The sequence below is a fragment of the Sprattus sprattus genome (genome assembly GCF_963457725.1).
Source record: "Sprattus sprattus genome assembly, chromosome: 1".
Lineage (NCBI taxonomy): Eukaryota > Metazoa > Chordata > Actinopteri > Clupeiformes > Clupeidae > Sprattus > Sprattus sprattus.
Genome location: NC_137920.1, coordinates 44,966,804 through 44,994,541, shown reverse-complemented (window position 1 = coordinate 44,994,541; position 27,738 = coordinate 44,966,804). Strand labels below are relative to the sequence as shown.

General features: G+C 41.2%; 1 protein-coding gene across 1 annotated transcript in view; it reads left to right on the top strand.

The window, feature by feature from the left end:
* The window catches only part of exoc5 (exocyst complex component 5), a 52,559-nt gene that overhangs the window by 15,178 nt on the left and 9,643 nt on the right, over positions 1 to 27,738 (top strand). The window contains exons 5-11 of the mRNA XM_080835639.1: positions 405 to 469; positions 5,479 to 5,507; positions 5,813 to 5,922; positions 7,197 to 7,241; positions 7,367 to 7,507; positions 13,853 to 13,935; positions 15,941 to 16,150. Coding sequence (XP_080691765.1) covers positions 405 to 469; positions 5,479 to 5,507; positions 5,813 to 5,922; positions 7,197 to 7,241; positions 7,367 to 7,507; positions 13,853 to 13,935; positions 15,941 to 16,150 — 683 coding nt within the window. The remainder of the gene's footprint in view (positions 1 to 404; positions 470 to 5,478; positions 5,508 to 5,812; positions 5,923 to 7,196; positions 7,242 to 7,366; positions 7,508 to 13,852; positions 13,936 to 15,940; positions 16,151 to 27,738) is intronic.

Below are 27,738 nucleotides of genomic sequence, written 5' to 3'. Positions count from 1 at the left end.
TCACATATGATGGAGACCGGATGAAAGACACGTTATATAGTTTGGCCAATCAGCATAGCCATCAAGGAGGCGATCACTCTTTATGGTTGGTTAACGTGGCGTGGTTCCACATCTTTACTGGCCATCAAAGGTTTATGTGAAGTTTGCAACATTATTAAGAGAAAAGAAAATGTCACAATCTCATCGGTTTACCTGAAAAGTAGATAATGGACATAGTTTGCCCCTGGCAAAATGGTGTATTCGTAATGTTGTTATGAATTGTGCCTGCCTAGGTAGCAGGGATGCCGTCGTATTTTTGTGTCTGTGTTGCTAGGAAGGACTGGGTAGGGAGGATGAAGTGTATTTGAATCTTGTGGATTAAAGGTTCCCTTTCTTTCTCCCTGGTCTTTCTCTTCTATCTGAAGATCAAGGAAGCTGCAGACATCATTCAGAAGCTGCATCTAATTGCACAGGAGCTGCCCTTTGACAGGTAAGCACATTTAGCAGGCAGTTTTAGCAGTTTTAGCTATTTTTACATCTCTGTAAATAAGTGGTTCCTAAGTGTGCATGCCGGCCCCCCTTTGACAATAAGGGAAAGATGACATATAGCCAAATACCTGTTTTTTAATAAAAAAACTCTTTCTCCATTTGAATAATTAAACAGTTTGAATGTAATGTCATTAGTGCTGTCAAACGATTAAAATATTTAATCGCGATTAATCGCATTTTTGTCATAGTTAACTCAAAATGAATCGCGATTAAATGAATCAAAATGAATCGCGATCGCAAATTTGTATCTATTCTAAATGCCCCTTCAATTATTTTTTTCCATCATTTTTATTTTATTTTAATGCTCTTATCAACATGGAAAAGTGGATTGGCTTGCTTTAAGCAATGTTTTATTTGATTGAAAAACAACATTGCCAAACAGGGCGGTACAAAATAAAATTATAAAGTGCACATTTAAGATAAACAAGGACTCAGCCTATAGTGCAGTTAAACCATGGCTTAATATTTTTTGCTGCCAGCTGGCTGCCTGTTGACATTTTCAGACAACAGTGAAGCTTGCTTCTTTTGCACAACACAACTTTTAAAGGTAAACTTTCTATTCAGAAGCTTTTTATCATCCATTTCGCCGTATCGCGCTCATCATTCACTCAAACGTGACGTTAGCCTACTACATAGTTTGGGAGGGCAAAAAGAACGTTAATCTAAAAAAAAAAAAAAAAAAAAGCTTTTTTTTTTTTTTTTTTACAATGCGTTAATCGCGCGATAAAAAAATTAACGCCGTTAAAATGGGTTAGCGTTAACGCCGTTAATAACGCGTTAAACTGACAGCACTAAATGTCATTTAGTCAGTTAAACATTTGTTATTTAATTTGATTCAGAGCTCTTTTGATCTAAAGGGAATCAAGGGACGTGACCCAAGGGGCGGGGGATGTGTCCCAAGTGTACAAATGTACTTTTTAAATAACCATAGCTTGCTCAATTTTCAACCGATTTTTAAACGGGTTGGTTTGTTATAAACGTCAGAGTTGTAGTTATGACACTGTATACATATGAATACTTACAGTGCATGAAATGCCCCGTATTGTTACTCCTTCGTTTCTTATACTTATTATTCTTTGTACCGACTTCTGTGCTTAATTCAGCTCGAACCACTTAACGTAGAAACTTCATTCAAAATGTGTTGTGTAGGTCTTGTAAAGGACACTAGGGTTATGTATTTCTCATATTTCTAAACTTTATACTTACTTTAAACTAATACAATTTCTCCCATTGACTTACATTGGGCCATTTTGACGTCATAATAGGGTCTTTAAACTGGCTTGCAACTGTGCTTCACTGACAATAATGATGCAAGAAATGATGCATGTTGAAATCCCCACCCTGTACAGAGATGTTTTTATGACACTGCATACTTATGAAAGAATGTCCTAGTGTTTTGTGTAACGCAATAGGAGAGTCCAAGAATATTAATAATGCAATGTATGCTATGGAGAAAAGTTTCAAAGGGGAAGCTGGTGAAATATCCAGTACTAGATTATGCATATTGTAAACTGAAGTTGCAATGTATGAAAATGCTGTACAAATAACTTTAGCACATTTTCAGCTAGATCACAGTATTGACTGCACAGAGACAGGCTGCATAATATTCATATACAACTTGCTTAAGTTTGTTGTATAGCCTAAGGGTGATGTTCCAACACGAGATTAAGGGTTTAAATAAATACATTTAATAATAAACTTTGATTTAATAATAAATGTGTGAGATGTGATGAGATCCAGGGTTGATGGGTCATCAATCAATGCTCCTATAAAAGTAACATAAAGAACATAAGAACATTTGTCTGTAAACAAAGAGAGATTAGGAAAATGTGACTGGACTATTGACTAAAACACTTACCATGCCAGATATTTCAGACACCTCCTGGGATTCACTGGAAGTTCATTACGCTCATTAGTTCATTAACGCAAATGTTATGGCGAAATCGTGTTGTGTTTGGGGCTGTAATGCCAAATGTACCCAGCCACGTAAAGGATGATTATTATAATTATTAAAGCACTTTTTTAGCAAATTCTACATTTCAATCGTTAAATATCCTTTTATTGAGAGTAACAACACAAGCGGTCAACTCATCAATGCTTATTTTCCCATTCTGCCTGCGCACGCTGAAAGCTGAGCTAACATAAAGTTATGTCAACTTTCTTTCCCTAGCAAATGTTAACAAGCTAGGATGTCTAAAGTTAGTCAATCAACGCCATCAACTCGCCACAATGTTACCTGCAGAATATGTCTCAAAAGCTTGTGTAAGTTTATATAAATAGGATCATAGGAAATAAAACGTTTTTGTTGGGTTGCTGTTGGGTAACTTAACGGTAGCATAACTTTGGGTAGCATATCGTGCTAGCTTGCTAGCGTGAGAGTGTTAGTCCCGTTGTTATAAATAAACAAACCACACACAGTGGCGTGATCTGGCTTGGGTATGATACGGTTGCTTAATCTTTTTTCATAATGCAGGTCGTCCAAACCCTGATTCTGACCACACTGATTTTGCCTCATCTCAACATATGGAACCTGAGATAGCCAACTCCAGTCCAACCACATCTGCTAAGAGATCATAAATCCTCAAAACTGCTCATGTACAATAAAATGACAACATTTTCAATACTTTCAATTAGATCAATAGATAGGTACTTTATTTATATCTGTATGGACAAATTCTTGTGTCCACACAAATAGCTGGAAAGCTACAAACAGTCCTGAAAATCGTTCATGTTAAGTTGGATATTGTAGCGATCTCAGTCACTACGACTTTGATACTTCAATGTTCTTCAATGTCTTGGTCGTTGCAATATTACCGTTATTCGCTAACAAATGTCAACAGCAACGAAATCAGGAACCTTGAGTTCCTTGAGTAGTCGCTAGATTTGTTATGGTCATTGCTCTCATTATTTCATTATTAGTGCCACCATAATGCAAAATCCCATAATGCAAAGTCCCTTTGTGTTAATGTTTGATTCTTTGGTTCAAGCTGAGTTCAATGCACCTTATAGTGTCATTTAACCCTTCCAACACTAAGGTGCCCCGTGGGGTACTTGGTGGTATTTTTATTAATAGAATTAAAAATCTCCCCGAGTTTTTTTCCTACAAACATTAAACTAACACCCACAGCAACCTTGAACCCTTTACTTTTTAAATATATACAGTTTGAAACTAAAGTATAAATAATCACTTTGTAAGGAGAGTATAACTTATCCTTTGCACATTTCAGCCTCTGAGTGAGGTTTTGACCCTCCCATTAGCAAATGACAACTATTCATATGATAAGGGTATGGTAATTCAGTGATCACCATTGGTTCATGATGTTTCAAGAAAACCTGTAGAGGGTAGAGGGCCACAAAGACATTCCAGGGCCATTACGTCATGGCCATTGTCTTTGACCAAGATGTCCCAGAATGTTCACACCTTTCTCACCAATATGCATAGTGGTCTAAGTGAAGAAAAGTGTACTTATAATAGTATAGAACTTATAATTACTATAGAAACCACACACACTTTCTGAATGCTAAACTCACCTGTGTGGAGCAAACACCTATGTTTACAAGGTTCAGAGTAAAAAAGAAAACTTCCAAAATATTAACAATCTGTTTTTGTACAAAGTCTGAGAACCTCTAAAACTACATTTCATTTTAGTGTCTTTGGATTTAATTTTAATAAAAAAACTTGTTTTACTACATTCCCTTTACTTTCATTTTTTTTTTGCTGAGGTGTTCGAGAATATAATCATAAATGCCACTTTGGCCTCATGGTTTTTAGTTAGGTGAAATATACAAAAATATCAGGCATGGCAGAATACTTAAGAGTCAAAAAAGGCATTAGTGTCGGAAGTGTTAATGCTGTTTTGGATTTTTATCAAATGATCCAGTTTTCATCTTCAGATCAAGCCTACTTTGGGGCTCCCTGCTGGGCTGCTTGCAACAAAAGTTTGAAATCAAGGATTTAAACTCGCCCTCTTACCCTCAAAATGATTTAACCCCGCCCTCTTGCCCTCAAAAGGTCCTCCAAGGATTTAACCCCGCCCTCTTACCCTCAAAAGGAATTAACCCTGCCCTCTTACCCTCAAAAGGATTTAACCCCGTCTTCTTACCCTCAAAATGATTTAACCCCGCCCTTTTGCCCTCAAAAGGTCCTCCAAGGATTTAACCCCGCCCTCTTACCCTCAAAAGGATTTAACCACGTCTTCTTACCCTCAAAATGATTTAACCCCGCCCTTTTGCCCTCAAAAGGTCCTCCAAGAATTTAACCCTGCCCTCTTACCCTCAAAAAGATTGAACCCCGCCCTCTTACCCTCAAAAGGATTTAACCCAGTCCTCTTACCCTCAAAAGGATTTAACCACGTCTTCTTACCCTCAAAATGATTTAACCCCGCCCTTTTGCCCTCAAAAGGTCCTCCAAGAATTTAACCCTGCCCTCTTGCCCTCAAAAAGATTGAACCCCGTCTTCTTACCCTCAAAATGATTTAACCCCGCCCTTTTGCCCTCAAAAGGTCCTCCAAGGATTTAACCCCGCCCTCTTACCCTCAAAATTATTTGACCCCGCCCTCTTACCCTTAAAAATGATTCAACCCCGCCCTCTTACCCTCAAAAGGATTTAACCCCGCCCTCTTACCCTCAAAATAATGTAACCCCGCCCTCTTACCCTCAAAAGGATTCAACCCCGCCTTCTTACCCTCAAAATGATTTAACCCCGCCCTCTTACCCTCAAAATAATTTAACCCCGCCCTCTTACCCTCAAAAGGATTTATCCCCGCCCTCTTACCCTCAAAAGGTCGTCCAAGGTCCTGACAAGACAACCAGAATTAAACACTGAGGAAACCAATGGTTGTTTAGCATAGTCATAAACATGCGTAATCAAAAGTTTGGAAATGTCTCTCGAACAAACTCTGTTATTCCATATCTTCCCTCACTGACCTTTCTTTTTCATTGTTTTGGCAGGTTTGCAGATGTAAAGGCCAAAATCGCTAGTGAGTAATTAATTAATCTCTTATCATTGCTGTCTATCCCTTAAAAAAATGCAAATTTTATTATTTGTATTTTGGTATAGAGTTGCATGTGCATCAAATACATTTTGAGCCTAATTTAGAACTTTTGGAGAGTGATGTCTTTGTGTGTCTCTGTGTCCAAGTGAGTGATTCAGTGTGTTTGTGTGTCCAAGTGAGTGATTCAGTGTGGTTGTGTGTTGCTGTGTCCAAGTCTGTGATTCAGTGTGGTTGTGTGTCTCTGTGTCCAAGTGTGTCCAAGTGTGAGATTCAGTGTGGTTGTGTTCCAGGTAAGTATCATGACCTGGAACGGCAGCTGATTCAGGAGTTCACCAGTGCCCAGCGCAGGGGGGAGATTGGACGCATGCGAGAGGTGGCTGCTGTCCTCCTTCATTTTAAGGTATAAAAGAGACACGTGACTGTTCAGCTGTCTCTCACACAAAGTGACTGACTGGGGCGGTGGGTTACTGGTCCTATTTGATCCAAAAACTTTGAACTGAAAGTGTTTGGGAATGTGATGTGAATGTTTCTTTAGTCCCTTGTCATTTTCAGCTCCTATTCATAGGGCCAATGGTTTTCCGTTTAAAAAAAATGCATTTTCCGTTTCACTTTTGGTGAATTCCGTTTTTCCCCGTTTCAGCTCATTTTGTTCACCCTGAGGTAGATTGATGGCATAAAATGAGTGAATAATTCGTGCCCTTCTTAGATGGTTGTTTGCCAGCCATCAACTGAACAGAAGACTTAACATTTTTTGTTCTAAATGCGATTGGGAGGACAAGCAAATGAATGTGGTTGTAGCAAGGTGTGTGTGTCAACCGTTTAAAAGGGGGGCGTGGCCGGAGCAGAGTTCAGCGCAGACGTGAAATTTCCAAACTGCTTTTGTTCTTCAATTAATGTTTGTTCACTGGTGCGATCGTTGGTGTTTATTTGAAAGAAATTCAGTCTTACAGGGTAAAATACATGGGGTTTTGGGCGATTTTCATACACAAAATTACATTTCCGTTTGAAATGTTGCAATTCCGTTTCAAATGATCCATCCTGTTTCAAATGGTCCATTCCGCTACTTTCCGTCCGTTTTCCGTTATCGCGGAAAACCATTGGCCCTATATTCACAGGCCAGTATTCACAAAGGTGAAACTCCCAAATTGATGGGTGTCTTAGTCCTGTGACTTCTCATTTTTAGAACTAGCCCCTAAGTCTGGGAGAACTAAGAAATAGTCGAGAAGATTCGCTAATACCAACTCCCAAACAAATGGCAAATGGCAATTTCTATCTACCATGTCCCAATGCTTTGGAATGCAGATGCAGAAAAAAACTAAAGATTCCACTTCAATCGCCAGGCAGGAATTATGTAAGTTGTAGGATAGAGATGCAAACAACCAAAAATAACTAAACTGATGGGAAATGTTTTTGTGGCCCGGCACTGTGGTTCCCAGTGGCCCTTCTCTGTGCTGTAGGGCTGCATGATCATGGTTGTGAGTTCTGACCTCACTACATCATCTGGTGGCCCTTCCAGAAGTGCAACAGAGGCGTAGGAACTGTTCAAATTTAGAGTGATTATTTGGGAATCGTATGAACCTTTTATTCAGTAAGAGTGGGAATACTGGTGTCAGCAGTGAAATGGCCACAAAAAAAAAGGTGGATTGATTTAGCATGTCTCTCTTTTTTTTTTAGGGGTATGCACATTGTGTAGATGTCTATATCAAGCAGTGTCAAGAGGTGAGTATTGAGAAATTCTTTGTAGAATTTGATGGTTGGATATCTGATATCTGTTAATCAATTCCTAATGGCTATATTCCTGTTGGTCCTTGTATTGAGCCGAGTCCTCCTTTACACCGTTTCAGGGTGCATACATGTGCAAGGACGTATTTGAAGACACTGCAGCTTTGTGTCAACGTGTCAACAAGCAAGTCGGGGAGGTCTTCAGCAGCCCAGAAACCGTCATGGCCAAGCTCATCCAGAGCATCTTTGATAACAAGTTACAGGTAAGAATTGAAGGCATGACCCAAAAGTCCAGCGTTTCTCAAAGTGTGGGGGGGGGGCTCAAAGACGTGACAGGTGGGGCGGGAATGGACGCTTGATTCTGATCTGATTGTAGACCCATGTACAGGGATGCAAACAGCGCGCTTTTCGGCGCCTCCCGCTTTTTTCACGTCAGTTTGGGTGACTTGTGTGAATCGTGCAGATCCGAATAGGTTTTTTTTAGGGGGGGGGGGGGGGATTGCCTCCACTAAACATGTAAATAAGAAATAAGCAAATCAGCACCGACTATTTCCCAAACCCTCAAAAGCTGTTGCAATGGAAATTTAACGTTACTTTCTGTTTGAAGATAAGGGAGCATATAGTGTTGAAGAATGGGTTACTTGAAATTGGACGACTTTAAATTAATATAAGAAATTGAACAACATTAACACCTACACAGATAAAATAAATCAAGAAGGATAGCAAAACCGATTGATAAGCATAGAATGAGAACGAAGAAAGGCAGGCAGGATGCCAGATCACACAGTGACACTGGCTGTTTTTTCCCCTTATATGTGAAGGCTGAGATATTCCTAACGTTTTATTCAGTCTTACTGGTGGTCCTTTTGGAATACCAACAGCTGCACTTCGTTGTTGGATACGTAAAGCCTATGTACTGTACTATGTACATAGCATCTATGTTTCTAGATAACAGCTGTTGCCATTTCCACGAGACGAACATTTGAATGATGTCAAAGTAAAAGTCCAAACCTAAACTGTGTTAGTTTCCATTACAACAATACAAGCAATATACATATGCTGACCTGAAAAAGCATAGGGCAGAACAGCCTATTTTGCTACATTTTTGTCTTTGTCGATTTTTTATCTTTTGTTTGGCATGTTGGTGAAGTTATTTAGAGAACCATTTCTCAATTGTATTGTTCTTTAAGGAATGTTCGTTTATTAATAACTTATTTTTCACAAATAACTCAGAGGGAAATTCGCAACTCTATCACAACTTCCACTTGCTCCCGCAATTTCATTGCAACAAACTCTTTAAAAACACAGCAACTTTTTGGAAAAGCTCCCTCGAAATCAGGAATTTTTGGCTACTATGTTAACCTACTCACTTGAGCTGCAAATCTAGTCTGGGAAGTCCCGCCCCTCTTCTCCGGCCAATTTGATTTTGCCTCTGAAAAGGGTCTGGCAAAGATTGCACAGCCGTTCATTACAGCATTCTCAGGATCTCTGGGACCAATCACAAACTGGCTTTTGGCTACCTGGCGCGCCATTGGCGGATTTAAAATAACCACGTCTAGAATCAAAAGCGAAACCTAAGAGAAAAGCACAGCAAACTATAAACTGCTCTCGCGGCTGTCTTGGATGATTTCAAAGGCAAGTTTTCTTTGAAAATAGAACAGAAACTTGCTCTGAAACAATTCATACAGAAAAAATATGTGTTTGCTTTATTACCGATCGTTGTATCGTTGGTCTGATTGGTTAAAGGCGTGTCCAATTACGTGAGTGAAGTGAACCTCCATTTAGTAATTTGCCAGACTAACTGAGCAAATGAAATGAAATGCAGTGAAGGGGCGGGGAATTCCCAGACAACTGCAAATCCCTACCATGATACTGTATAATTAGCACCTATCTCAGCAGATGTCTTCAATATGTTTATTGTTGTGCCATATTTTAAATCTACATTTATTAATTTATTTTCCTAAAACCCACTAGAGGACACTATTTCAAAAGGATATTTTCAAAAATGTCCCCCCTAGTTTTGCTAGGTCATAGGAAAAAGAATAGGTTTTATCTAGGGGCTTAGCCCCCCCCCAATTCGCCCCTAGGGGACTGCGTTGTGAAGTGGTGGGCCCATGTCATGAGTTTGGGGAAATATCCAGCTCTCCATCTTTCATGGGCCACTGGCAGAGTCCTCCTTTAGTCTCATTGGAGATGTGATTGACACTAAAATGTCTAACATGAAGATCTCCACCTTCGATGCATAACAGTTTATGTTTCGGAATAAAAAATGAAATTGAGTATCCAAATTAGTGTTGGTGTATGCTGTATGTTGATATTTCAGAATTTAATTTTACTCTATGTGCCTATAGGGGTGGGCTGGGGATGTCGGGGGGTCGGTGGCAATGTAATTATATGGATATTTGCCGCGGGGCAACTTCAATTACCTCTCTCTTTTTTGACCATACATGTGTTTGCACCCCTGCATGCAGAGATGGGCAAAAATACATCAAAATGTATTCTGATACAAAATACAAAATACCCCTCACATAAATGTATCAAAATAAAATACAAAATACTGGTGCCAGAAAATATAACAAAATACAATACATGTATTTTGTATTTAAAATATACTAAATACTTTTTCTGGATTTTACGTTTTCTTACAGTTTGGTATCGCAGAGCTTTCAGGTTTGGGCTTAATAATGTACACAAAGCTCTGGGGAACCCCACAAAAAGGAAAAACAGTCACAGAATATCAGTGTAACTAAGCAAAGCTATTAAAAGACAACAACTTGATTGATTATTTATATATATATATTTGCAGGGAGCAGCTGTGTGACAAATTTTTCCACAAAACAGGGCTCTCAATGTATTCTCTATGGCTTCCGGGAGGGTGTTCGTGCATTCGTGATACGTAATTGCCTATAGGAACGTCATACGTCTTTGATCAAGTCACAGGCTGTGTCTATTACCGCGCAATTGCACACTTCAACCACTGCTTAGGGTGTTCACACCGACAGAACCAGCATAATTCAGAAGGTACCTGGATGGCGCACTGCAAACGGTAAAATAATGCAGTTTGAAACGATGGACCCTACTCGCCCTAAACAGGTGCTATCTTGGCTACGTAGCAGAAAAGGAGGAGCCCTTTCGGCAGCTTTTCATTTTGGAAAGTTGGCTGACTGACGCTTCGCAAATCACTTCAACCATTATTGCTGGTTACAATAACTGTGTTATCTGATAGTACAGTGTCTTTCTCTGTAACTTTTGAAGCGAGAAAACCCCCAAAAGATGTACATTTACAGACAAAACACGGCTGTCAGCGGAGTTTGTTCAGCCATCTCTGTTCAAAATTTCCAGTTGGCCAGAGGAAGCTGGAGCACAGATTGATGGGTAAACGGCTCGCACATTTGCGTCTGTCTCAGTGTTCCATTTGAGACAACACTAATCAGCGACAAAATTAACTACAGATAAAAGCGCTTAGTGTGCACCACACACTAATGCAGTGTACTTTGTAAAGTGCGTGGTAATAGCCACGCCCACATTCTGTCAAGATGGCTAATGTTCAGTACAACAACTCGATTCGCTCTCCTTTAAGCCAGCGTACTAATGAAGATAAATTGAAAAGGATCAAGACAGCTATCTAAGTTTTGGAACTCAGCCCTGTTTTGTGAAATAAATTGAGAAACATGAAAACATGAGTCAATGAGAGAGATCTGGGGCGATTTCCATTTTTCCCCAAAAAGGGGCAGGGTCATTTGAAGCGCCACTTTGCCTGACAATAAAAGACTTGACTTGACTGTTGCCTGATTCAACAATGACATTCAGAGACAGATCAGACAGTCTAGTGGTAGAATCCGACATAATAAAAAATCCTTCTGCCTTAACAATGGAGAAAGTATTTTGAGTATTTTAAATACAAAGTTACTCCACTCTAAAGTTTTTTGTTACAAATTACGTTACATTTTTTATCGGCCCTATCAAATACAAATTACAAAATACTCAAAGCAGTTGAAATAGGTATTTCAAATACAAGTAATTGAAATACTACCCATCTCTGCCTGCATGTACATTTACCCCAGATGCTGCCTGCATGTACATTTACCCCAGATGCTGCCAGATCCTGCATGTACATTTACCCCAGATGCTGCCAGTCTGAAACTAGTTAGAGGTGATGTGTGGGTTGACTTTTACCTGATTTATTCTTCTTCTGGTGCTTCTTGGTGATGGTCTTGATGTGCGTCCACTTCTAGGCAGAGATGCGGTCATGTTGAATGCCCTCCATTTCTAAATTATTTGTCTTGAATGGATGGATGGAGCTGGAATCTTTTGGAGATGGTCTTATAGCTTTACCAAGACTGATGGTATGTCAGAACCTTCTTCCTGATGTTCTCGGATATCTCGTTTCCTCTCGGCATTGTTGATCTGTGTGGGTACACCTTGGCACTACAGTAGTTTCGTTGGTTTCCTCTCTCTTTTAATCTTTGTTGCCCAACCCTTTTCCTAAGGATGTCTCAGTTGATTGGTTTGCTTAATTGACTAATTAAGCACCCAAATATGTTTCACCGAATCTGTTACCTGCTTGACTTTACCAATGCAGCTGGGGGTTCACTTACTTTTGAAAATACACTAATTCCATGTTTCATGTAGTTTTTTGGCTACTCAAACAATTCCCTCTAAACAAGTACATACAAATGATTAACATAAACCTGACATTTCATCTATGGAAAATTGGTGATGAAAAAAAAGAAAAATCATGGTAAAACAACAGAAAACTCATAAGTGCTCAAGGGGTTCACATACTTTCAAGTGGCACTGTATTATGCAATAACACTGAACTTTGCTGTAGTTTCAATAACAGGATTACTTCACCGTACTTTGTTGCACAGATTAGCAACTAGCATCATCGGAAAGGGTTTTGATTCAGATTTTTACCTTTGAGGCTATACATATTTAACGACTTTTTCAGCTAGCACGCAGATGTGTCAAAATAGATGAAGAAATTGCTAGTGATTATTAAACCTTTGTTGAATCTACTCCTACCTTCCTTGTTCCCCAAGCAAGTTACAATGTGAAGCATAAGTTCTTCTCTTTCACTTCATACCTGTTTCACGTCACAAAATAAGAACTTTGTGGGTAATTCAAACCAGAGTAATGAGTGTGTGGAGATACATGCAGAGATGAAGCAGTTTATGACTGCTGAAATGTAATGTAATTTCAAAACCATGGCAAATGGAATGGCTAGCCATGGTAATTGCTAGTCCTGTGTTTATTTTGCCATGACGTGGTAATGAGTACTTTGTTAGATGTATTGACACGATGTATTAATCTCTGGAAAGTTGTGGGGGAGTTTTGCAAACTGAAACGTATTGCCATTGGGGGTCATAAAAGCAGGCCCCTGTTCTGTTTACAGGACCTGACTATATCGCTTCAGTAGATCTAGTCCGGTTACATATATAGCCACCCCTACCTGGTGGGCAGCCACCTGATCCCCTACACTGAAAGCGTGCAGATCCATGATCTCCGGTTGCTCTCTAGCCAATATCCAGGCAGTGGAGAGATGACGTCAGAACGTATTGCGATTAAAATCCTCCAAGTCACCACACTCGTGTAGAATGTCCACCACTCTCAACCCATGCAATTGATGAGTCTGAATATACAAGTACTCTCTTGAGTAACATCCCTGGCTGCCAACATCAAAAGTTCAAAGTTTCTTTTACTACTACACGGCTAGGCTTGTGGAATGAATCTCAGTACAGATTGAATGGCTTTAACGATACACCATGTACACCAGTACAAACATAAGGACGTAACAGAAGTTGTTTCACCATTGACTACCTAATGAATCTGATTGAGAGAATACCAAGAGTATGCAAAACTTTCATCAGAGCAAACAGTATTTTGCCATGTCAGATTATGAGGCTGTATCACATTTTCACCAAACATACACATGAGAATACCTATCTGCCCACAACTACTGATGTGTCAGTTTGACACTCCCATAGCCATGTAGCCATGATTCGGACTGCATCTTTACTGTCTAAGACTAAGTGAATAAATAGTTAAATGCTATCCTCTGTCCCTCTTTGACAAAGTGTTGGAGCTCTTCTGGTTTTTAGGCTGTTACGTGGAATGGAACTTGGCATAGAAAACAGAAAAAAATATGAAAAACTTGCCCATCATTGATGAAGCATGTTGTTGATCTGATGATTGATGAAGCGTGTTGTTGATCTGATGATTGATGAAGCGTGTTGTTGATCTGATGATTGATGAAGCGTGTTGTTGATCTGATGAAGCGTGTTGTTGATGATCTGATGATTGATGAAGCGTGTTGTTGATCTGATGAAGCGTGTTGTTGATCTGATGAAGCGTGTTGTTGATGATCTGATGATTGATGAAGCGTGTTGTTGATCTGATGAAGCGTGTTGTTGATCTGATGATTGATGAAGAATGTTGTTGATCTGATGAAGAGTGTTGTTGATCTGATGAAGCGTGTTGTTGATCTGATGATTGATGAAGCGTGTTGTTGATCTGATGAAGCGTGTTGTTGATCTGATGAAGCGTGTTGTTGATCTGATGAAGCGTGTTGATCTGATGAAGCGTGTTGTTGATCTGATGTTTTACAGGCTCACGTGAAGGAGCAGTTGGATGAGGCTCGGCACTCTGACGTGGAGCAGTACCTTAAAAACCTGTACGACCTCTACTCCAGGTACTGAACAATTTAATCACATTATTTGATAATGTCTTGTTTTGTCTGGATAATTTATAAATGTAAACTTAAAGCAGCGTTATGCAACAATTTACCACTGTTTGCTGTGTTTTTTCCCTTTTTCTTTTTAATGAGCCATTATTTTGGGTATTATCTTTAAATTATGGACAGATTAGCAAAGATGTCAATCCCATTGGCCATCCACTGTGTAGGTATGTGATTAGAACACCCTACAAAAAAAAAATGTCTTCACAGCAGAAAACGGCAACAAATTGCCAAAACATACCAGTTGGCATGTTACACATTTTTGTGCTTTTTTGAGCTGTTTTCAAGGTTTTTGATCACATGCTTTATTAGTAGGGGAGGACGGTAGTTTTAGTCCAAATCTCCATTATGCTTCTTTAAATACCTAAGACACAAGAGTATGTAAAATACAGTATTGGAGTTACTAAGAACATATTGGTAAAAAAACTATTCATCGTTCAACATAGCTACACCAGTTTAGCATCATACTAACATCCATTAGTCCATCTACACCAGTGCAGCCTCATACTAATATTAATTAGTCCATCTCCACCAGTGCAGCCTCATACTAATATCCATTAGTCCATCTCCATCAGTGCAGCATCATACTAACATGCATTAGTCCATCTACACCAGTCCAGCCTCATACTAATATTAATTAGTCCATCTCCACCAGTGCAGCCTCATACTAATATCCATTAGTCCATCTCCATCAGTGCAGCATCATACTAACATCCATTAGTCCATCTACACCAGTGCAGCCTCATACTAATATTAATTAGTCCATCTCCACCAGTGCAGCCTCATACTAATATCCATTAGTCCATCTCCACCAGTGCAGCCTCATACTAATATCCATTAGTCCATCTCCATCAGTGCAGCATCATACTAACATGCATTAGTCCATCTACACCAGTGCAGCATCATATTAATATCCATTAGTCCATCTCCATCAGTGCAGCATCATACTAACATCCATTAGTCCATCTACACCAGTGCAGCCTCATACTAATATTAATTAGTCCATCTCCACCAGTGCAGCCTCATACTAATATCCATTAGTCCATCTCCACCAGTGCAGCCTCATACTAACATGCATTAGTCCATCTACACCAGTGCAGCATCATACTAATATCCATTAGTCCATCTCCATCAGTGCAGCATCATACTAATATTAATTAGTCCATCTCCATCAGTGCAGCCTCATACTAATATCCATTAGTCCATCTACACCAGTGCAGCATCATACTAATATCCATTAGTCCATCTCCATCAGTGCAGCATCATACTAATATTAATTAGTCCATCTCCACCAGTGCAGCCTCATACTAATATCCATTAGTCCATCTCCACCAGTGCAGCCTCATACTAATATCCATTAGTCCATCTCCATCAGTGCAGCATCATACTAACATGCATTAGTCCATCTCCATCAGTGCAGCATCATACTAATATTAATTAGTCCATCTCCACCAGTGCAGCCTCATACTAATATCCATTAGTCCATCTCCATCAGTGCAGCATCATACTAACATGCATTAGTCCATCTACACCAGTGCAGCATCATACTAACATGCATTAGTCCATCTACACCAGTGCAGCATCATACTAACATGCATTAGTCCATCTACACCGGGCTCCACACCTGGTGCTTGGACTTCTACTCACATATATGACTGCACTCACTTTTAAAATAGATCTGTAGGCATTTAAGTGTTATTCAGTCTTTTGACTCAAAGCACATCTTTCTTTGTGACTTTTTTTTGGCAGACATAGTTGGGTACATATTTTACCTACATGTAAACATACCATTTTAAGGCAATGCTTTGTTCCTATAAACAAATGTTTGGCATAACCATTTGTTTCAGGCATACCAGTAAAATCCCTACTGTTGTGTATGATGTGCTGAGTCTTTGCCGTTTTAAAAATAATACCTTAAGTTAACGCATTCTTACCAAATACTGTTACATGTCATCTTCAGGACAACACTCTTGACTAACAAATTGGCGGAGTTTAACCTGGGTTCAGACAAGCACACCTTCCTATCCCGGCTTATCAAAAACATCTTCTCCGTGTACCTGGAGAATTACATTGAGATGGAACGTCAGTACCTTCAGAGTCGCAGTGCCATGATTCTGCAACGTTATTATGACTCTAAGAACCATCAGAAGAGACTACTGGGCACTGGCAGGTATGTCCACCGCTTCATCTCCTCCCATTCTCTCCTTTGGAAAATGGGCTTTCCTTCCTCCTCCATTTTTTTAAGACTGGGTTTCTCTCATTGATAACACTTTTGAAAACTTGTAAGTGGTATTATGTGAACATCACTCATCTGGAAAATTCTTTTGGCGAAATTCACTTTTTTGAAAGTGAGAAGCAATTTGTGTGAATTGTGTTGAGCTTAAGATATTTTTTTTTTTTGAGGGGTTATGTAGGGTTCAAGCCTGAGATAAGGTATTGCTTGATTCGTTGCTAGTTTTGAAAGTGTGTTCCTGGCTCTAAACCCCACCCACTTTCACAAAAAAGAAACACTTCAGATTTTCATGTTTCGCACAAATAGCCTGTTTCACTTTCAAAAAACGACCACAACTGGCACATCAAGCAGCAAAGCTAAATTATTGTACCAACAGTAAGGAGTGTTCGGCTAAAACAAGTGATTTAACTTGCACAGTTGGCACTGATAAAAGCTTGCTCACTAATGTCTTTTAGTGATTTATTTGGTGGTGTGCTTTAAAAGCGGTTATGTTTTTGTGGGTTTTTTGGACTCCGATTACAAAACAAAATCTAGTAGAACGGCGGGTGTGTTTATCTGTCCTGATCACATGATCACATTATCTCAAGATTTCCATTTTGGCACGAGAGAGCTAGTGCTAGTGCTAGGGCTACACTTGTGAAGAGAGAGCTTAGGGAGAGATGCTCATAATAGTGCTACTAGTGCAGAGAGAGCTTAGTTTGGGAAGAGATGCAGTGCTAGTGCTAGGATTACACTAGTTTAGAGAGAGCTTAGGGAGAGATGCAGTGCTAATGCTAGTGCTACACTAGTGCAGAGAGAGCTTAGGAAGAGATGCTGTGCTAGTGCTAGGATTACACTAGTGTAGAGAGAGCTTAAGGAGAGATGCGGTGCTAATGCTAGTGCTACACTAGTGCAGAGAGAGCTTAGGGAGAGATGCAGTGCTAGTGCTAGGATTACACTAGTGTAGAGAGAGCTTAGGGAGAGATGCTGGTGCTAATGCTAGTGCTACACTAGTGCATAGAAAGGCTTAGGAAGAGATGCTGTGCTAGTGCTAGTGAACAGAGAGCTTAGGGAGAGATGCAGTGCTAGTGCTAGTGCAGAGAGAGCTTATGGGGAGATGCTGTGCTACACTAGTGCAGAGAGAGTTTAGGGAGAGATGCTAGTGCTAGTGCTATACTAGTGCAGAGAGAGCTTAGGGAGAGATGCTGTGCTAGTGCTACACTAGTGCAGAGAGAGCTTACACTGCAAAAAATGCCCCTCTAGATTTAAGACAAATAATTACATATTTAAGCAGGATTTTGCTTAAAACAAGCAAATTTGGCTGCTAGTGCGTTGAGCAAATTTGGCTTGTTAAGATTTCTTAAAATAAGACCATTACTCCCAAAGCATAGAATGTCCTGAAATAGGACTAATACCACTAATTTCAAGACATGTAGTTACCTCAAAATAAGCCTGATTTCACTCAAATCTAGTGAACTTCTGAGGCATTAGTACTTGAAATAAGAGACAATTCAAGCACAGAATGTCCTGAAATAAGACTAATTCCACTCATTTTAAGACATGTAGTTACCTCAAAATAAGCCTGATGTCACTCAAATCTAGTGAACTTCTGAGGCATTAGTACTTGAAATAAGAGACAATTCAAGCACAGAATGTCCTGAAATAAGACTAATTCTACTTATTTCAAACCATGCAGTTACCTCAAAATAAGCCTAATGTCACTCAAATCTAGTGATCTTCTGAGGCATTAGTACTTGAAATAAGAAACAATTCAGGCTTCTACATAAGACCACAAAATCTTAAAATAATAGTAAAATGTAGACTGACAACACTGATTTCAAGTCATATAGTAACTTCCAAAGAAGTCTGTCATCACTCAAACCTGGAGTACTTCTAAAGCTTTAAGTTACTTCAAATCAGACCAATAGCTCTTAAAATCATGGAAACATTTCACAACATATTATTTATCACTGTTTTATTACCCTGTTAATGAAGAAAACCAATAACAGGCATTTGACAATAATGAACAATATTAAGCATCAGAATGCTTAAATGTACTTAATTACATATTACACATAATGATTTTAGTTAACTGTCAGACATAAGGTACATTGACATCTAACATAAACGATAACAATTCAGCAACACATCAAACAGTCGGAAATCATCCAACAGCCAACAAATCATTAACAAATTTAGCTGGAAATACATTGGACATTGTGTTACTGTGTGCTGTCCTGACCTCCAGACATATAGAGAAAGAGATAGAGGGGGGGGTGGGGCATAGAGAAGAGTGACATACAGAGAGAGGTTGACAAAGAGGAGAGGGAGAGACAGACTAGGTTTGGATGAATTCTTGCCGGTTAGCAAGCACCTTTTTATATGTTGTCATCTTTTCACTCTCGTCAATAGAATCTTTCAGTACATCTGTTTGTATTATGGACAATATAGTAGCAATTCACTTGGAATAGGTGAACTGGCACACATAGCAACATCCCATCAGTATCATGAGGGATTCCGGAAGCATGTCCCTTGGCAAGGTCGTCAGTGGGGTATTGCTTACTGTCGGAAGCACATTGTTGGAGTCGATGATGAAGACAGGACTGCTAAGCGGCCTTTTACGCAAGAAGACATTGGGGTCCTCAGATGGCTGAAAGCAACAAATTGGGGGAGGGGGGCAGAATGAAGTTAAACCAAACACATGAAATTCACAAATGAAACCATTATACACGTGTACTGACACTAAAACCCACCTCAAGGACATTGTGTAGTGCCTCACTTGCTGACTTTAGTTTTCTTGGAGGGACGGCTGAGGAAGGGAACATTTTTAGGAGAACCTCCAACAATGCAATGATCTGTGCAGCTGCAAACAAAGGGGTAAGATTGAATCAGCAATATTTATGATGTCTCTGAAACTATGGATACTTAAGAGCACTGAGGATTCAAGGAAAAGAGTGGAAGCATATCGGCTATGTGGCGATAATGACCAGGAAAACATGCATAGCCAGTCTAGCCACAATCTTTGGCTTTATCTATACAACCATCTTCTATCATATCTACTATTATAGACTTACCTTCCAGAAGTTACTGTGTTGTCTTGTCCAATTGCTCAATCTGTAATTTAAAGAAAAGGGTTCTTACTCTTTCAGAAAGAAAAAAATCTTGAACTTCAAGTCAAAGCTTCTGTCAGTGTGGGGGATCCCAGAGAGATAGATAGAGTAGCTAGCCAGCTAAGAGCTAACTGCAGCTACTAGCTATTATATCACCAACATTCACACTAAATGAGTCCTAAACGTGCTTACTTTTCACAGACAAGACTAAAAGGGACACTTTCTGACATTGTATTACCTGGCACTAGTTAAAAACATACGTTAGCTCAGTCGAAATGTGCTTCAATTGAATTTAATGTGCTAGGTTAGCCGTCTTAGCTAACGCCAACTGTGCTAGCTTTGTTTGCTAAAAAGTTTATAACTTCAACCAGAGGTCTTGGTCATTTACGATACATTTTGGTTTTCAATATCGCTGACGAATTACCAAAGTAGGCAGAAGTTAAATTATGTGAGCTTACCTTTAGCTTTTGAAGTAGAAAGGCACGATGTTTTCTTCAGCTGTTGTACTTGCTTCAGTTCACATCACTGGCATGCAGCCTTAGAGACGTTTTGAGATGTGTTCGAGTGAATCCGATCGTGCCACCAAGTTTGAGGAAAACTTGTGGTTTATGACGACACTTCTGACTTCTGACTTATGCTCAGTGGTAATCCACATGTATCTCAAGTATATTTGACTGTGTTTTTTAAGTGATTTAGGTCACTTGAACTACATGGTGCAATTAAGTGGTTGTTAAAACTCATATCTATTTGAAAATAACTTGAATTATGACCTTTAATCCGTTAAGAAAAAAACAAGCGAATTTATGCTTGAAATTAAACGTTTTCAACTTAAAATAAGACTCCCACACTTAAAGTGAATTATTTTAAGATCTAGTCCTCAAATCTAGTTTAAAAGAACTCAAATTAAGTGCAAATGTGCTTATCAAGACAGCCCAAGTAATATTTGCTTGAAATAGGTAAAAATAACCTTACCAAGAAAGCACTAGGTAAGTACAATTTAGCTAGAAACAAGACCAACTAGATTTTTCATCTTAATATAAGAGTAATAACACTAGGTTAGAAAAGCATTTTTTGCAGTGTAGGGAGAGATGCGGTGCTAGTGCTACACTAGTGCAGAGAGAGCTTAGGGAGAGATGCTGTGCTAGTGCTAGTGCTACACTAGTGCAGAGAGAGCTTAGGGAGAGATGCTGTGCTAGTGCTACACTAGTGCAGAGAGAGCTTAGGGAGGGATGCTGTGCTAGTGCTACACTAGTGCAGAGAGGGCTTAGGGAGAGATGCTGTGCTAGTGCTAGGATTACACTAGTGCAGAGAGAGCTTAGAAGGAGATGCTGTGCTAGTGCTAGTACAGAGAGAACTAAGGGAGAGATGCGGTGCTAATGTTAGTGCTACACTAGTGCAGAGAGAGCTTAGGGAGAGATGCTGTGCTAGTGCTAGTGCTACATTAGTGCAGAGAGAGCTTAGGGAGAGATTCGGTGCTAATGCTAGTGCTACACTAGTGCAGAGAGAGCATAGGGAGAGATGCTGTGCTAGTGCTAGTGAACAGAGAGCTTAGGGAGAGATGCTGTGCTAGTGCTACACTAGTGCAGAGAGAGCTTAGGGAGAGATGCTGTGCTAGTGCTACACTAGTGCAGAGAGACATTAGGGAGAGATGCTAGTGCTAGTGCTATACTAGTGCAGAGAGAGCTTAGGGAGAGATGCTGTGCTAGTGCTACTCTAGTGCAGAGAGAGCTTAGGGAGAGATGCGGTGCTAGTGCTACTCTAGTGCAGAGAGCTTAGGGAAAGATGCTGTGCTAGTGCTACACTAGTACAGAGAGCTTAGGGAGATATGCTGTGCTAGTGCTACACTTGTGCAGGGAGAGCTTAGGGAGAGGTGCTAGTGCTACACTAGTACAGAGAGAGTTTAGGGAGAGATGCTGTGCTAGTGCTAGGATTACACTAGTGCAGAGAGAGCTTAGGGAGAGATGCTGGGCTAGTGCTACACTAGTGCAGAGAGAGCTTAGGGAGAGATGCTGTGCTAGTGCTACTCTAGTGCAGAGAGAGCTTAGGGAGAGATGCGGTGCTAGTGCTAGTGCTACTCTAGTGCAGAGAGCTTAGGGAGAGATGCTGTGCTAGTGCTACACTAGTACAGAGAGCTTAGGGAGAGATGCTGTGCTAGTGCAGAGAGAGCTTAGGGAGAGATGCGGTGCTAATGCTAGTGCTACAATAGTGCAGAGAGAGCTTAAGGAGAGATGCTGGGCTAGTGCTAGTGCTACACTAGTGCTGAGAGAGCTTAGGAAGAGATGCTGTGCTAGTGCTACACTAGTGCATAGAGAGCTTAGGGAGAGATGCTGTGCTATTGCTACACTAGTGCAGAGAGAGCTTAGGGAGAGATGCTGTGCTAGTGCTAGTGCTACACTAGTGCAGAGAGAGCTTAGGGAGAGATGCTGTGCTAGTGCTACACTAGTGCTACACTAGTGCAGGGAGAGCTTAGGGACAGATGCTGTGCTAGTGCTAGTATTACACTAGTGTAGAGAGAGCTTAGGGAGAGATGCTTTGCTAGTGCTAGGATTACAGTAGTGTAGAGAGAGCTTAAGGAGAGATGCGGTGCTAATGCTAGTGCTACACTAGTGCAGAGAGAGCTTAGGAAGAGATGCTTTGCTAGTGCTAGGATTACAGTAGTGTAGAGAGAGCTTAAGGAGAGATGCGGTGCTAATGCTAGTGCTACACTAGTGCAGAGAGAGCTTAGGAAGAGATGCTGTGCTAGTGCTAGTGAACAGAGAGCTTAGGGAGAGATGCAGTGCTAGTGCAGAGAAAGCTTGGGGAGAGATGCTGTGCTAGTGCTACACTAGTGCAGAGAGAGCTTAGGGAGAGATGCTGTGCTAGTGCTACACTAGTGCAGAGAGACATTAGGGAGAGATGCTAGTGCTAGTGCTATACTAGTGCAGAGAGAGCTTAGGGAGAGATGCTGGGCTAGTGCTAGTGCTACACTAGTGCAGAGAGAGCTTAGGAAGAGATGCTGTGCTAGTGCTACACTAGTGCAGAGAGACATTAGGGAGAGATGCTAGTGCTAGTGCTATACTAGTGCAGAGAGAGCTTAGGGAGAGATGCTGTGCTAGTGCTACTCTAGTGCAGAGAGAGCTTAGGGAGAGATGCGGTGCTAGTGCTACTCTAGTGCAGAGAGCTTAGGGAAAGATGCTGTGCTAGTGCTAAACTAGTGCAGAGAGCTTAGGGAGAGATGCTGTGCTAGTGCTACACTAGTGCAGAGAGCTTAGGGAAAGATGCTGTGCTAGTGCTAAACTAGTACAGAGAGCTTAGGGAGAGATGCTGTGCTAGTGCTACACTAGTACAGAGAGAGTTTAGGGAGAGATGCTGTGCTAGTGCTATACTAGTGCAGAGAGAGCTTAAGGAGAGATGCTGTGCTAGTGCTACACTAGTGCAGAGAGAGCTTAGGGAGAGATGCTGTGCTAGTGCTACTCTAGTGCAGAGAGAACTTAGGGAGAGATGCGGTGCTAGTGCTACTCTAGTGCAGAGAGCTTAGGGAGAGATGCTGTGCTAGTGCTACTCTAGTGCAGAGAGAGCTTAGGGAGAGATGCGGTGCTAGTGCTACTCTAGTGCAGAGAGCTTAGGGAAAGATGCTGTGCTAGTGCTAAACTAGTACAGAGAGCTTAGGGAGAGATGCTGTGCTAGTGCTACACTTGTGCAGGGAGAGCTTAGGGAGAGATGCTGTGCTAGTGCTACACTAGTACAGAGAGAGTTTTGGGAGAGATGCTGTGCTAGTGCTATACTAGTGCAGAGAGAGCATAGGGAGAGATGCTGTGCTAGTGCTACACTAGTGCAGAGAGAGCTTAGGGAGAGATGCTGTGCTAGTGCTACTCTAGTGCAGAGAGAACTTAGGGAGAGATGCGGTGCTAGTGCTACTCTAGTGCAGAGAGCTTAGGGAGAGATGCTGTGCTAGTGCTACACTAGTACAGAGAGCTTAGGGAGAGATGCTGTGCTAGTGCAGAGAGAGCTTAGGGAGAGATGCGGTGCTAATGCTAGTGCTACAATAGTGCAGAGAGAGCTTAAGGAGAGATGCTGGGCTAGTGCTAGTGCTACACTAGTGCAGAGAGAGCTTAGGAAGAGATGCTGTGCTAGTGCCACACTAGTGCAGAGAGAGTTTAGGGAGAGATGCTGTGCTATTGCTATACTAGTGCAGAGAGAGCTTAGGGAGAGATGCTGTGCTAGTGCTAGTGCTACACTAGTGCAGAGAGAGCTTAGGGAGAAATGCTGTGCTAGTGCTACACTAGTACAGAGAGAGTTTAGGGAGAGATGCTGTGCTAGTGCTAGGATTACACTAGTGCAGAGAGAGTTTAGGGAGAGATGCTGTGCTAGTGCTAGGATTACACTAGTGCTAGGACTACACTAGTGCAGAGAGAGCTTAGGGAGAGATGCTGTGCTAGTGCTACACTAGTGCTACACTAGTGCAGGGATAGCTTAGGGACAGATGCTGTGCTAGTGCTACACTAGTGCAGAGAGACCTTAGGGAGAGATGCTCTGCTAGTGCTAGTGCTACACTAGTACAGAGAGAGTTTAGGGAGAGATGCTGTGCTAGTGCTAGGATTACACTAGTGCAGAGAGAGCTTAGGGAGAGATGCTGTGCTAGTGCTACACTAGTGCAGAGAGAGAGCTTAGGGAGAGATGCTAGTGCTATACTAGTGCAGAGAGAGCTTAGGGAGAGATGCTCTGCTAGTGCTACACTAGTGCAGAGAGAGCTTAGGGAGAGATGCGGTGCTAGTGCTACACTAGTGCAGAGAGCTTAGGGAGAGATGCTTTTCTAGTGCTACACTAGTACAGAGAGCTTAGGGAGAGATGCTGTGCTAGTGCTAGGATAACACTAGTGCAGAGAGAGCTTAGGAAGAGATGCTGTGCTAGTGCAGAGACAGCTTAGGGAGAGATGCGATGCTAGTGCTACACTAGTGCAGAGAGAGCTTAAGGAGAGAGGCTGTGCTAGTGCTAGTGCTACACTAGTGCAGAGAGAGCTTAGGGAGGGATGCGATGCTAATGCTAGTACTAGTGCAGAGAGAGCTTAGGAAGAGATGCTGTGCTAGTGCTACACTAGTGCAGAGAGAGCTTAGGGAGAGATGCTAGTGCTAGTGCTATACTAGTGCAGAGAGAGCTTAGGGAGAGATGCTGTACTAGTACTACACTAGTGCAGAGAGAGCTTAGGAAGAGATGCTGTGCTAGTGCTACACTAGTGCAGAGAGAGCTTAGGGAGAAATGCTAGTGCTAGTGCTATACTAGTGCAGAGAGAGCTTAGGGAGAGATGCTGTGCTAGTGCTACACTAGTGCAGAGAGAGCTTAGGGAGAGATGCTAGTGCTACACTAGTGAAGAGAGAGTTTAGGGAGAGATGCGGTGCTAATGCTAGTGCTACACTAGTGCAGAGAGAGCTTAGGGAGAGATGCGGTGCTAATGCTAGTGCTACACTAGTGCAGAGAGAGCTTAGGGAGAGATGCTGTGCTATTGCTAGGATTACACTAGTGCAGAGAGAGCTTAGGGAGAGATGCAGTGCTAGTGCTAGTGCTACACTAGTGCAGATAGAGCTTAGGGAGAGATGCAGTGCTAGTGCTAGTGCTACACTAGTGAAGGGTTGGAATTCTAATCAGAGTCCTAAACATTCCTGATTTTAGTCATCTCAAGAAAGCTCAGGTCATCTCTATGGGAGCTTCATTTCCAAAGCTTACCCTAGGTAAGCTTGAGAAGTCATGGCTAACAAACAAACCAGGGCATGTCAAGTGTAGTCTTTGTAGTAGAAAAAAAAAACATATACAGTACTGTGCAAAAGTTTTAGGCAGGTGTGAAAAAATGCTGTAAACTAAGAATGCTTTCAAAAATGGAAGTGTTAACAGTTTATTTTCATCAATTCTTCATAAATTAACAAAATGCAGTGAAGGAACAGAAGAAAATTCTAAATTAAATCAATATTTGGTGTGACCACCCTTTGCCTTCAAAATAGCATCAATTCTTCCAGATACACTTGCACAGTTTTTGAAGGAACACGGCTGGTAAATTGTTCCAAACATCTTAGAGAACTAACCACAGATCTTCTGTGGATGTAGGCTACCTAAAATTCTTCTGTCTCTTCATGTAAACCCAGACAGACTCGATGATGTAGAGATTAGGGCTCTGTGGGGGTCATACCATCACTTGCAGGACTTTCTGTTCTTCTTTAAGCTGAAGATAGTTGTTAATGACATTGGCTGTATGTTTGGGGTTATGTTCCTGCTGCAGAAAACATTTGGTGCCAATCATACGCCTCCCTGATGGTATTGCATGATGGATTAGTATCTGCCTGTATTTCTCAGCATTGAGGACACCATTCATCCTGACCAAATCTCCAACTCCACTTGCAGAAATGCAGCCCCAAACTGGAAAGGAACCTCTACCATGCTTCACTGTTGCCTGCAGACTCTCATTATTGTACCTCTCTCCAGCCTCCAGCGAACAAACTGCCTTCTTCTACAGCCAAATATTTCTAATTTTGACTCATTAGTCCAGAGCACCTTCTGCCATGTTTCTGCACCCTAGTTTCTATGTTTACGTGCTTAGTTCAGTCACTTGGCCTTGTTTCCTTGTCGGGGTAGAGCTTTTTGGCTGCAACTCTTCCATGAAGACCACTTCTGGCCAGACTTCCCCGGACAGTAAATGTCTGTACCTGGGTACCACTGGTTTCTGCCAGTTCTGAGCTGATGCCACTGCTTGAAATCTTCCGATTTCGAAGGTAAATAAGCTTGATGTGTTTTTCATCAGCTGCATTAAGTTTCCTTGGCTGAACACTGCGTCTACGATCCTCAACGTCTTCTTCAAAAGAGCTGGAACTGCACATTTTGAAACCCCTGTCTGCTTTGAAATCTTTGTCTGGGAGAGACCCTGCTGATGCAGTATAACTACGTTGTGTCTTGTTGCTGTGCTCAGTCTTACCATGTAAATGGATAAAAAATAAACATTTATTGTTTACATTTTTCAAAGCATTCTTAGTTCATAGCATTTTTTCACACCTGCCTAAAACTTTTGCACAGTACTGTATATTACTAGCAACAAGGGATCTAGTGCCATATTGAGAGATTGCAGGAGAGAGTTAAGCTAACACTATGAGAGCCCCAATGACTGTTCGACCATCCCTGAGTACGAGCTCATGAGAAAGGATCTTGTTCTTCCTGTGTCCCATCTTTCACTGCATTGCTGGAAATAGACAAATAAACGTATATATCTCTATTTAACTTAAGATGGCCTGTAAAAACGATGTCATAAGTTACAGAAGGCTACGTCACCAACGTGATCATTACTGACATTACTGAAAGCAAACCCAGAAAATGACAAGTTGGCAAGACCTCTATTACCTCAAGAAAGTGTTGTGCTCTGGTAAGCAAGACCTGTATTACCTCAGGAAAGTATGGTGCTCTCGTAAGCAAGACCTGTATTACCTCAGGAAAGTATGGTGCTCTCGTAAGCAAGACCTGTATTAACTCAGGAAAGTGTTGTGCTCTCGTTAGCAAGACCTGTATAACCTCAGGAAAGTGTTGTGCTCTCGTAAGCAAGATCTGTATTACCTCAGGAAAGTGTTGTGCTCTTGTTAGCAAGACCTGTATTACCTCAGGAAAGTGTTGTGCTATGATTGTTTTCATAAAAGTGATTCTACCGTCTGAGTCGCACCCAACACCTAAATTGGTGACCTGAAAGTTACGGCGGACCACAATTACTACGCCTTTTGTTTTATTGAGCCTTTACAACGTAATGTTTATTCTGCAGCTTATGGACATCTTTCTGAAGCAAGTGGGATTCGCTGACCAAGGCTATGTCCAGTCCCTCTCTTCTTAGTACATCCAGAAAACTTGTGCGTTTATGGGGCAAATTAAGGCCACGTGCGTTAAAAGTAATCGCGGTTAATTTAGTAATTCAGGTGGTGGTACATAAGATAAGGTATGAGATGTAAATAACAGAAAAAAGAGCAGGCAGAGCAAGACCTGTATCCCCCCCATACATACACCCCTCCCCCCCACACACACACACACACAAACACAGCCAAACACGCGCGCACACACATAACACCCCCCCCCCCCCCACACACACACACACACACACACAACCAGGCCACACACACACACAGCCAAACACACACACACACACACACACACACACACACACACACACATTTGTATCTATTTACGCGCCTAACAGCTTTGATCCTGATTTCTATGTACGACTGTCCAATATCATGCATGACCTGTCTGATTACCGATTATTTATTGGGGCAGACTTTAATGCGGTTTTGGACCACTCTGTGGACAGGACGGCTGTAATAGATCAGTGATCAGAGATCAGTTGCATTGAGGAAATGGGCTCAGGAATTTTCAGTAATAGATATATGGCGCGTTACCAATCACAATAAACAAGGCTTTTTTTTCCGCAACACATCATTC